Source organism: Nicotiana sylvestris, chromosome 12, assembly GCF_000393655.2.
Source record: "Nicotiana sylvestris chromosome 12, ASM39365v2, whole genome shotgun sequence".
Classification (NCBI taxonomy): Eukaryota; Viridiplantae; Streptophyta; class Magnoliopsida; order Solanales; family Solanaceae; genus Nicotiana; species Nicotiana sylvestris.
In genome coordinates, this window is record NC_091068.1 from 3,876,118 (window position 1) to 3,889,347 (window position 13,230).

Here is a 13,230-nt window from a genome sequence, read left to right on the forward strand (position 1 = left end):
ACCCGCCTCCATTTTCGTCTCAAGGCCCTAGCTCGTCCAACAATGAGATAGGACATATTGAATCCATATTTGAGCAAATTATGAAGAAAAATACCGACTCTGATGCCCAATTATCCTCCCATAACACTTCGATCCGCAACTTGGAAGTCCAACTTGGCCAAATTTCTCAAGCTTTGAATACTCGCCCTAAAGGGCACTACCTAGTGACGCGGTAGTAAACCCGACGGGAGGGAACAATACAGGCCATGCTATGGCGGTGATTACAAGGAGTGCTAGAGGTGGAGTTGCTAGTACTCTAATTCAAAGAAGATTGTGAGTGATGATGTGTTAGTGCAAGATGATGATGAGAAAGGCAATGATGTGCAAGTGAATGATGAGAATGTGAATGATGAAGTGAGGATAAACATTGATGACAACGTGGAGGAGACACAAAATGATGTGAACCCGTCTAGGGAACATGTGATAAACATACCGAAAACGGTAGTGCCCAAAGCCAAGACTCCTTTGCCAAGGCCTCCTCCATCATATCCTTAAAGGCTAGCAAAACAGAACAAAGAGAATCAGTTCAAGAAATTGGTTGATATGATGTAAAGTTTATCCATAAATGTGCCTTTGGTCCAAGCTCTAGAGCAAATGCAGGGGTATGCCAAGTTTATGAAGGACTTGGTGACAAAGAAGAGATTGATAAACTGTGAAACAATCAAAATTACACATAAAGTGAGTACCATTATGCATTCCATGGCTCCAAAGCTAGAAGACCTCGATGCCTTTACAATCCCAAGCACTATTGGTAGTGCCGATTTTGCCAAAGCTTTGTGTGATTTGGGAGAAAGCATTAACTTGATGCCATATTTTGTGTTTAAGATATTGGGGATTAGGCAACCAAGACCCACATCCATGTGGTTACAAATGGCGGACAGGACAATGAAAAGGCCATTAGGGATAATTGATGATGTGCTAGTTCGGGTCGACAAGTTCATACTTCCCGCAGATCTTGTGATACTTTACTGTGAGGTTGACTACGAGGTGCCAATCATATTGGGGAGACATTTCCTAGCTACAGGGAATGTCTTAGTTGATGTGGAAGCAGGGGAGCTCACCTTCTGGGTGGGTGATGAAAACGTTGTGTTCCATGTTTGCAAGTCAATGAGGCAGCGTAATAGCAACGAAGTGTGCTCGTTTGTGGATCTTGTGACCGAGGTTATTGTTGAAGACACAAGTGTTGTTATTAATGTGGAAGACCCATTGGAAGTTGTGTTGTTGAATTAGGATGTGGAGGAGAACGAAGGCTTAATTGAATATGTCAATGCTTTGCAAGGAATGGGTTCGTATACATATGAGCCCCGAAAACTTTCCTTGGACCTAGAGAACCGGAAGACTCTCCCAGCAAAGCCCTCAATCGAGGAGCCTCCCATATTGGAGTTGAAGCCTTTACCTTCATACCTTAGGTATGAGTTCTTAGGCCTTTGTTATACTTTACCAGTAATTCTTTCCGCTTGCTTAACTAACGCGCAGGTAGAATCCACCCTTGTAGTGCTTCAAAGCGGAAGAAGGCAATAGGTTAGACAATGGAAGATACCCGGGGTATAAGCCCCACCTTTTGCATGCACAAAAGTATACTAGAGGATGATGTCAAACCCTTCGTGGAACATTAAAGAAGGCTGAAGGAGGCAATGCAAGAGGTTGTCAAGAAGGAAATTATCAAGTGGCTAGATGTAGGGGTTGTATACCCCATTTCGAACAGTTCATGGACTTCGCCGGTACAATGTGTGCCAAATAAGGGGGTATGAATGTGATAAAAAATGAGAGAAATGAGCTGATCCCCACTAGGACTATTACCAGATGGAGGGTATGCATGGATTACCGAAAGCTGAACAAACTGACCCGCAAAGATCACTTTTCAAAACCTTTTCTTTATCGAATGTTGGATAGACTTGTCGGGCGTGCTTACTATTGCTTTTTGGATGGGTATTCAGGATACAACCAAATTCTCATTGCACCAGAAGACCAAGAGAAAACCACTTTTACTTGACATATGGCACATTTGCATTCTCAAGGATGCTGTTTGGTCTATGTAATGCGCCGACTACTTTTCAACGGTGCATGATGGCAATATTCACGGATGTGGTTTGTGGGTGATTCTTTTGATGAGTGTTTGAATAATCTTGACAAAGTGTCATTTTATGGTTGAGGAAGGAATTGTCCTCGGCCATAAGATCTACAAAAGTGGTATTGAAGTGGAAAAGGCAAAGATTTAAGTGATTTCAAGGCTCCTTCCTCCTACTTCCATCAATGGAGTTAGGAGCTTTCTTGGGCACGCGGGATTCTACCCGAAGGTTCATCAAGGACTTCTCAAAAGTGGTGAATCCCTTGTACAAGTTTCTAGAAAAGGATGCAAAGTTTTTGTTCAATTATGATTGCATGAAAGCTTTTGAGCTTCTCAAGTATAGATTGACTACCACTCCCATCATTACCGCACCCAATTGGAGCTTACCATTTGAGCTCATGTGCAATGCTAGTGACGTTGCGGTAGGAGCGGTTTTGGGGCAAAGGATCAACAAGATATTTCATCCTGTTTATTATGCAAGCAAAACGATGAATGACACCCAAGTCAATTATATGGTGACCAAGAAAGAGTTACTAGCCATTGTCTTCGCCATGGAAAAGTTCAAGCCATATCTCATGGCTACCAAAGTGATTGTGCACACCGATCATGCGGTACTCCGTTACTTGATGACAAAGAAAGACTCTAACGCTAGGTTGAGGAGATGGGTTCTTTGCTTCAAGAGTTTGACCTTGAAATTATAGATCGAAAAGGAAGTGAAAACCAAGTGGTGTACCACTTGTCCCGCTTGGAAGAGGAGGGGAGGCCCCATGATAGCCTCGAAATTAATGACTCATTTCCGGATGAACAACTCCTCTCAGTGTCTTTGAATGGTATTCCTTGGTTCACCAATGTGGCTAACTTTCTTGTGACCGACATTTCCCCGTGTGAGCTCTCATCTAACCAAAGGAAAAAGCTTAAACGAGACATCTTGGACTATTATTGGGACGAGCCATATCTTTCAAAATTTGGAGTGATGGTGTGATCCGGAGATGTGTTCCAGAGGAGGAGCAAATGATATTCTTGATGCTTGCCATTCCTCGCCCTACGGTGGTCATCATGGCGGGGCAAGAACTGCTTCAAAGGTTCTCAGATGTGGATTTTATTGGCCCACCCTGCATAAAGATGCTAGTGAGCTTGTTAAGAGATGTGATAAGTGTCAGAGAGCTGGTGGAAATTCCAAGAAGGATGAAATGTCTCTCACCACTATTCTTGATATTGACATTTTTAACGTGTAGGGCATTGACTTCATGGGACCATTTGTGAGTTCATGTGGTAACACGTATATTCTGGTTGTTGTTGATTATGTTTCTAAGTGGGTCGAAGCTGTGGCTTTTCCCAACAATGAGGCAAGGAGTGTAGTGGCGTTCTTAAAGAAAAATATCTTCACTAGGTTTGGCACTCCAAGGGCGATCATCAGTGATAGGGGGGGTCTCATTTTTGCAACAAGGCCTTCGATACTTTACTTTCGAAGTATGGTGTCAATCATAATGTGTCAACCCCCTATCATCCCTAGGCTAGTGGGAAAGTTGAGATATCCAATAGGGAGATAAAGAGCATATTATCAAAAATTGTCAATGCAAACCGGACGCATTGGTCAAGGAAACTTGACGATGCTTTGTGGGCTTACAGAACTGCGTACAAAACTCCAATTGGAATGCCTCCGTACTCGTTGGTATTTGGGAAAGCATGCCATCTTCTAGTTGAGTTAGAGCATAAATCCATGTGGGCGCTGAAGAAGTTAAACCTTAAATAGGATGTAGCTGCCAATCTCTGGGTAGAGCAACTAAATGAACTTGATGAGTTACGGTTTCATGCTTATTCCAGTTCGTCGTTGTATAAGGAAAAAATGAAGTACTTCTATGACAAATATGCTCGAAGCAAGGAATTCAAGGAGGGTGACTTGGTTTTTCTATTCAACTCTCGGCTACGACTGTTTCTGGGAAAGCTCAAGTCAAAATGGAGTGGCCCTTTTGAATTGGTGCATGTAACTCCTTTTGGTGCTCTTGATTTGAAAAACAAAAATGGTGAAATATTCAGGGTCAATGGGCACCGAGTGAAGCATTATCTTGGAAAGTTTGATGACAGCCACGTGGTGGCAATGATCCACTTCAAGTGATTGATGGTAACATTTGTCGTGTCGCGACGTTAAATCAGACGCTTCTTGGGAGGCAACCCATGTGTTTTTCTTTCATTTTTGATTTTCTTCTTAGTTTAGGCTTTGTTTTGGATTAACTGATTGTGAAGTTTGTGTAGGAATTGTTTGTGTTGTGTAGGAGTGTTGCTGACAAAATTTGCCTAAGTATGGGGATTTACGCAGACCGCGCTCAAAATTTTGCGGTCAGCGGGTGCTTTTCGCGGGGAGTAAATGGCCAGTGGACGCAAACTTGAAAATTCCAGAATAGCAACTCTCTAAAGTTGTATTCGCGTCCATGGTTGAAATTTCGCTATCCGCATTACTCTTTCGCGGCCTCGCTTGTTTTTTTGCTCTCAACGGTCCAGTCTTTGCAGCAGCTCGTTAAAAAGGTAAAAGCACGAACCGCGGTGATATTCTGTGGACCACGCTAAGGTAAGATGGTGGGTTCTACCATTGTTAAATATAAATAAGAGTTCTTTAGCCCTTTTACCCTTTTTGCACCCTAATTTCCCACCGAGCTATAGCACTGTTCATCATCATTTCTGTGGCTTTCAATTTCACTTTCACTAATCAAGAGTCAAATTTCCTTTCAATCACACAACTGGTATGTTCATAGTTTTATGTTAATTTTATTTATTTCTTTTATTTTAGTTTTACTTTTTCTTTTTAATTAGGTTTATACATGTCAGAATCACTCTCACGCTTAATTGATGCTAAAAATTCGTATGGGTACTTATTTTGCATGCCTGACGGGGGATAGGGTTTTCAATATGGCTTTTCATTGCCTAAAATTCTTGCACTTAGTTAAAACCCTAGGTTAGAATTGTTCATCGGTACCCATGCTTTTTAAATTTCACGGACCACGATCACTTTTTCGCTGTCCACGGTCCCTAATTTATGGGAACTGTGAGTGTATGTCCGTGGTCCATGATTACTTTTTCGTGGACCGTGTTTGCTTCATCGCGGTCAGCGGCCAAGATTTCATGGCCCGCATTCTTAAGTTTCAGAATAGTCTGATTTCATATTTCGTGGCCGCATTGGCTTTTTGCAGTCCGCGGTTGGTCATTCGCGGTCGTGCTTAGTTTTTTCAGTCTGCGGTAATCAATGTTCAGAGAGGTAGTAGTCTGATCCAACTCTCTTTGCGGCCACAGTTCCTTTTTTGCGGTCTTTGGTGGGCAATTCGCGGATGCGATCACTTCTTTGCGGTCCACGATACCTGAATCTGATAAGTATTTTATGCATTTCAACTGCAATGTTTAATTCACTTAAAAAAACATTGTTCTTACTGGTGTTCTTTTCTTGTTTGCTACAGACAATGGTCCAATCCTGAGGTGGTGGAAGCGATAAAGCTAAAGGCAGGGCAGAACCCTCCCAAGGTAGGGGAAAAGGAAAGAAGTTACCACTTGCAGTCCAAAAGTCCATTGGGAAGATGCGAGCTGCAATCAAAGCTGCAGAGAGATCTGCATCCCATTTTGAAGGTAGTGATTATGTCCCTTCCCGTGAAGTTTCGGAAGGTGACTCTGTGCCCACTCATGTCCTTGTAGATTTCCCAGGGAAGTACCACTTGAGATATGAAACTACCTCTCCTTTTGAGTCGTCTGATGGCTCCGAGAAAGGTAGTGAGACTTCGGGATCATCTTCCAAACCTGCTGCAACTGCGACCTCATCGACTTCCCTTTCCCCTATTGATGTTGATGATGACAAGGTCCCAGATGATGGTAGAGGGGGTGATACCAATGTTGGGGGGTTGGCAAGATCTAGAAAAGCTGCAGTTTGGGAGGATAGATTTGTTAGTGAAAAAGCCTACCATAAATTCCGAGAATGGTGGCCCTAAAGGTCACTTACCCTTGAGAGGCAATTCATACAGCGAGACCTCCTTCCCCACAACCCGAATATAAAAAGGCAGGTTGAAGAGAGAATAGGGTAGAAAAGGTTCACCAGTAAGGTTTCGGATGCCAGTGAATATCTTGTTAAGGAGTTCTATGAAAACATGGCCCACATAAAAAAGGACACCACAGTGACAAAGGTTCAAAATCTGAGGAACCGATTTGATGGACAAATATTGAATGAGTATGCCGGTTTCGAGAATGTGGAAGTTGTGCAATATATGGAAAAGCTAGCACTTGGTGAGGCAGCTCGTCCATGGTTGGCGGAGATACTAGCTCCCGGGACAACACCGGCATGGCTCACAATAGGGTTCCCAATAGCCAGAAACACCCTTAGCTTTGAAGAAAAAAGATGGTCTACCTTTGTTTGCAGCCTGCTGGATCCGTGTCAGCATGACAATGTCCTACCACTCACCTGGTGTATTTTGATATCCTCGATCATGGCGGGGTATCCCATCAATGTGGGGAACCTCATGCATTACAACATCACAAAGGCAGTTGGGAAGGACGAGAGATCATACCCTTACCCCAGTTTCCTCACCATGTACTTTGAGGACCAGGGAGTTGAGAAGAAGAATTATGACACCATGACAAAGCCAAAGCAGCCCTTCTCATGGTATAGCACTAAAGGACCGGACAACCCTAAAGCAAAGGGTAAAGCTGCTATCCTCACTGGCCAGTCTGTAGATCCAGGGGTAGTGGCTGTCGGGTCAGAGCCATCCACAATAGGGGGTTCCTCATCTGCCGTACCTCTTCCTTCATTCGGGCCATCCATCTCCGTGCCATTGTCAGTGCCATCTTCTTCTGTCTACCCCCAGACTACACTGCGGCTTTCTCAGACTCTATCTAGTATCAACAATTGGATGTAGGCAGCTATCTCAAAGTTGCATGTTCTATCTAGTGCAGTAGCAGCTCAGTCAGTTCCGGCACAGCTTCAGGTACCTCTATTACTGGAGGATTCATTAAAGGAGCTTCTGGACAACCCGAATAAGCTCCTGGGCAACCAGGAGACGATCTGAAGGCTTTCGATGCACAGGTAAAAGCAATCAAGGACTTAGACAAGCAGGTCAAGAAGATGAAGAAGACTCGGGCTTCAAAGGCATCAGTAAAGCAGCTTAGGGAGGATGTACAAAGGTTCACGACAGCTGGTGATATTCCACTAGATCTACTCTTGGAGGAGCATGTCACAGCAGCACAGGCAGTAGAGCATGAGGCACCAGCAGTTGGCCAGTCTGAGGAGCCGGCTGCCACTACACAGGCTGCTATAGAGATGATCTAGATGTTCCGCAACCCCGAGGTTCCCCAGTCAGATTTGGAGATCTAGTTAGATGACCCGGTGGGAGCTGCTGATCCTATGCAGTCCGAGGACCCCACTAATGTGCAGGACCCGATGCAGACCACATAAGGAGTTTTCTTTACTCTCTATCCCTTCTCTGATCTTAATTCTATTTTTTGCATTGGGGACAATGCTAGTTTTTTATTTGGGGGGTGGTCCTATTTTGTTTCGATGACTGGCATGTAATAATTATGATACTATTTTTCTTTATTTTTACTTATTTTTATTTTTCACTTTCGTTATTTTTCACTTTTGATATGTATATAACTTTACCATTCCATGTATATATTCATTTCCATCTTGCATATATTCGTTCCTTTACATTATTGTACATATTTATTTTACTTTCCGTAGTTTACTTTATAACTTCTTGTGTTCTTTTTCTTTAATAGCTTAGCTTTTTACTTCCTTTAGTAGCTTCTTTTTGAGTTCTTAGCTTCGTGATCAATAAGTCTTTGGTTTTCTTAAAGCCACGGTTCTTTCCAAAGGTAGATGTTGTGTGAACCAGGTGGCTCTTCCCGATGATCGATGGCGTGACAACCTTCTTAAGGATTTGAGTCCATTTTCTTTATGTTTTTGTGTAAATAGTGGTAATGATTTTAAGTGTCTCATGCAAGCTTCACTTTGTCCTAACACATTACCTTTGACCCTATGGTTGGAAACAAGTTGATTGGCAAAGAATTGTTCTAGTTGTGACCTTGAGACTCCTGTGTTGACTAAATAATCATCAAGTGGCTTCTTGGAGTCATTTGTGTTGCTAAATCTTAGCTAGTGTTGTTGTGGACCCTCGACTAGGTTCTCTTTGGCAATCCAACAGTCCGTGAGGTGAGATATTGATTTGCAAGTCCAAGTCTCTTGCCAATAAGTCTAGAACTTGCCCTGAATGTTTGTCTAGGCGAAATCCTAAGTGTAACTCGACTTGAGAAATGAATATAGGCTCTTCTTGATCCAACTTGAAACTTGAAAACATCAATTAGCCCACCAAATATAATATCCCTAGTCAACCCCATTGAGCTGAAGTCCTTTTTCTTTCAATAACCATGATACATGCCTTTATCCGTTCTATAATGACCCTCTCTTGGCACCCGATCTTTTCTTAGCACAATTGGCAAAAGCATAAGTTTGGGTGGAGAGACGAGGAATGTGAAAATGATAAAAGGTACAAAATAAAGAAAAGGGAAGGCAAAAAGAAAAGAAAGAAAAGCCAAAAAGTCAAAAAGAAACGAATAGTATAGAAAAATGAAGGGATTCAATGAAAGCAATGAAGAAAGGCTTGGAATGATTAAAAAGGAGAAAAATGATTGTCATGAACAAAAAAGAGTGACAGTGTCTCTCTCTAGTCCCCTAAGGAAGAAGAAAATGACTCAAAGAGTCAAGAAAGTGTGAGCCGAAATGAGAAAATGTAGTGCTTAAGGAAAGATGAAACCTTCATAGACCGATACATCCTACCTTGAACCAAAAGCCTTCATTACATTCCTGCAAAAGCCCTATATGATTTCGAGTTGAGTGAGCTTACATTAGTGGTGATTTACATAAAGGACAAGCTTATGGTACTTAGAGCCGAACTTGAGACATTCTCTTGAGAGAGATGAGCTACTTTTCCACAATCCTTGTTTTGAGTGCTACAATCTAAAGTGAGATCTGCTTATAGAGAGTAGACCTACGTAGTAGAGCGAGCTTCCTTGGTGAGTTAAGTCAACTCTTGATGCCTTTATGTTGCACAAGAACTATGGTACTAAAAAGATTGTGTGTTGTTGATAATGCATTTATGTTGAGAGTAATTGTTAGTCCTAATTGATGCTTGATGAAGTCACCTTAGGACAGCTGAAATTTTCCTTTCTCTTGTGGAGGTGGGAAATATTTTGTTTGCTTGAGGACAAGCAAAATATTAAGTTTGGGGGAGTTGATAACTATAGATTTTAACCTATTATGCACTCTCTTTTGCTTAGGTATTGGGAAAAAAATGTGTAAAAGTATTTCCGAAAACTAATTTACTGTTCTACATGCAGGGTTTGGTCAAAACGAGGCAAAGAGGCCAAAATAAACTCATGAAGGAGTAAAACTTGCACAGACTAAAGACTGGGAACTAGAGCATGGAGAGAGGACAAAATACGCAGCCGCATGAGGACCACCGTAGAGGCATCCACAAATACACGGCCCGCGAAAGCAAAGTTCATAGAGGCTAATTTGAGCACAAGTTCTACAGCTAACCGCGATGGAAAAGCGCAGTCACGGTGGCATTTTCGCTGAGGGCGGTGAGTGAAGTTCAGAGACCCTACAAGTCATGCTTAATAGAAGAACGTGGTATGCGTTCAACTTATGCGACTGCGATGGATGCACACGCGGACGCAGATGAAATTACGTTGTTCGTGAAACCTAGTCCAACCCAAGCCCAGAATTGAAGAAACGCGGACTGCAGTCGCGAAAGCTCAAACGTGGAGGCGGTTAGAATTACGCGTCCAGAAATTTTCCGCAGGGGCACTTTTGTTCGGAAATTTCAGCCTAGTATAAATAGATCTTTTTGACATTTTTAGGTTAAGTTTTTTTAGAGAGAACACGTGAACAGTTGGTTTTTACCTTTTTGAGTAATTCTAGAGTAAATTTATCTTATATCTTTAGATTTCATCTTGATTTGAATATTATTGCTTATCTTTTATCTTTAGCTTTGATTTTTGCTGTTATTATGAGTAGCTAAACCTATAACTAGGCTTGTGACCAAACCCTAGTGTTGGTATTTAATGGGTCTTGAATTTTAGGGCTTAATTGTTTATGGGTTAGTGATATTTAGCCTAATTCATACTTTAACTGTAGAATTGGTGGTTGCAAATACTGATTCGTGCCTTTATGACTTAGTCTCTTCTTGAGAGAGAGGGACTATGTCTAGGAAAATTAGGCTAACAAGCAATTGGGTGCATTCAAGAGATTGATAGCCCCAATTAAAGGGTTAAACCTAGAGATGGTAATACCCGACTTGAGCTAATATCATTTGTTATGCATGAACACCCATTTGGACTTGAGAAAGCCACAATGGGCAAAATCACTCAAACTACTGAGAGGTATAGAGTGAGCACTTATGTGTGATGGTTATATCACGACCCCAATCATAACAAGCTTGTCCTGAATTCTCGATACCCGTTAGATATCTACCTAGGCGGAAGTCACTACCCTAGTCCATTTTAATCCTTGAAAACAACCAACAAAAATATTGTACTTAGTTTCTTATACTGCATGCTATAGAATAGAAGTAGAAGTAGAAACAAACCAACCATTTGAGGAAGTACAATTAAGAGCAAAACCCGCATCTTTACTCGGATATAAACCTAACTCCAAACTAATTACCCCCTTGTGGATTCGATCCCGACCTTTGTTGGGTAAAACTGCATCGACCATCCTTGATACTCTATAGTAGTGTAGGTGTGGACTTGATCACTGACCCTAGTAGCGGTTTAAATCAATTTCAAGCGGGAATTAACACTGTTACCGGTGGTACTTTATATTATGATCCAAAAAACAAGATCAGTAAGACTTGGCAAAAATGGTAACTGTTATGTGCTTACCCTATAGTTTTCCTTCAAACCCTTTGTTTGTGCATTATATTAGAATTTTTTTTAATCATACCTATAAAGGTTTTCCTCAAACAACCGTAAAGAGCGATATTTATAAATATAAGCATGAATATGAACAATAATTGCGCTATTTACTTACTCATATAAATGTTTGTGTTGCTATTACAACTGATATTGGTAGAAGTGGCAACGATTGTGATTACCTTACTGTTACCAGTCATTGGATTGATGATGATTGGATAATGCAAAAGCGCATAATTGCTTAAAGAATAATTGCTTCACGTTACACAGGGTAGTTTATTGCTAGCATAGTTATGGATATTTGCAAAAACAATTGCATTAGTGATAAAATAAAATTAGTTTCAATGGATAATGCTACTAATAATAGAAATGTTGTAGACTTGCTTACCACTATGCTAAATCCTGCATTTAGTAACATTTTTCATATTAGATGTATTTGTCATATTTACCATTTAATTGTGGGTGATAGTATGAGAATTTTAAATATCCAAATTGAAAAGGTTAAAATGGCTCTTAACTGGCTTTGTTATTCAAACCGTAGAAGTAGACTTAGAGAATATTTTAAAATATGCGATGAATGTGGCCTAAGAGAAAGAAAGGTTCCTAAACTTTGTCCAACTAGATGAAATTACATGTATGAAAGTTTGGTTGTTGCATATGAATATAGAAACCACATAAACTCAACGTTTAATGCACATGTAAGTGATGATAATGAGCACCTTACGAATGAGGATTGGGCTAATGTTAAAATACTTGTTAATTTTTTGGAAAAATTTCATATTGCTACAAATGAATTTTCTGGGAAATATTATCCTACTATTTCTAACTATTTAGTTTATGTTGCAGAACTTGCAAATTTGTTTGCTCATTTTTCAAAAGGTGGGAAAATTTATAAACTCGCTATTGATTCTGTAAGAAAAAAAGTTTAAAAAATATTTTTTTTTCTTTTTCCCCTTATTTATGGTGTTGCTGCTTTGTTAAATCCTTGTATGAAATTAGGAGGTCCTCAATTTTAGTATGAAACTGTTTATAATGGTGTAGCACTTGAAGATGATGAGTTTCCTCAACTTTCGGAATCAATATCCTCAATTAGAATAAATGCTCAAGCTATTTATAATGCTTATCAAGTTGCATTAAATCATGCTAGACCACATGTTCCAACTCCTTCTTCTTATGACTATCAATCATCTAAAAGAACTGCGGGAGTAAGAGCACTTAGTGCTTGTGCGGGGTTTAGGTGTTCTCAAGGTTCTAGTAGTAATGATTTTTCACAACTAAATGAGCTTAAAGTTTATTTGTCATAGCAAATTAAGGAAGTGAATCCTGACGGCTCCTTTAATCTTTTGTAATGGTGGAAGGACAAAGAAAAACACTTTCCGGTTCTTTCAAGGATGGACCGAGACATTTTAACTATTCAAGCTTCAACAGTGGCATCGGAGAACGCTTTTAGTCAAGCAAGACTTCAAATCGATGATTATAGAGTGTCTATGAGGGAGAGCTTGGATAAATCAGTACTTTTCAAAGATTGGATCCATTCAGAAAGAAGAAACTTTGGAATTGCTGAATCACAACCAGAGGAAGACGAAGCTTACGAAGAAATGCTAGCTGAACTTGCGGAGGATGCTGTTTCGCCCGACAATGGAAGCGGCAATGACCAAGCTACTTTTCCGCCACCACCAACAAAAATTTCTCCGAACCTTAAAGGATTTATGAAGTTTGTAAGAGATACCATGTAACTTGTATGAACAAAAATTAGTATGTATTATGTAACTTATATTTTGGCACATCTTGATTAGCTTCTTTTTCTTCTCAATGGCCATATTAGCACCTTTTTCTGCTCATTCCATAGGGGAGGAAGACTAAGAAAGATATTGCCATATTTTTTAATGTTATAATAAAATTACATGGCATTGCTTTGAATATCTCTTTACAATATTTTTGTCTTTAAATTAGAATTAAAGAATTTAGGTCACAATTCTATAATAAATTTACAAGGTATTGCCTTAGATATTTTTTAACATCTTTTTGTCTCTAATTTCTATTTATTTATTTTTTTAAAAATCAATATTTAGCCATTGGGCCCACTTAGCCCACTTAGCTCACGGGCCTTGTGTCACGACTCAAATCCTAACCTGTCGTGATGGCGCCTATCAATGATAATAGGCAAGCCGACATTCTAA

At 40.4% G+C, this 13,230-nt stretch overlaps 1 protein-coding gene across 1 annotated transcript; it reads left to right on the forward strand.

The window, feature by feature from the left end:
* The first annotated feature begins 633 nt into the window (after nt 1-633).
* Nucleotides 634-1,269, forward strand: LOC138882624 (uncharacterized). Its single transcript, XM_070163226.1, has one exon. The coding sequence runs from the start codon at nt 634-636 to the stop codon at nt 1,267-1,269; it is 636 nt and encodes a 211-aa protein (XP_070019327.1).
* The last annotated feature ends 11,961 nt before the right edge of the window (nt 1,270-13,230 follow it).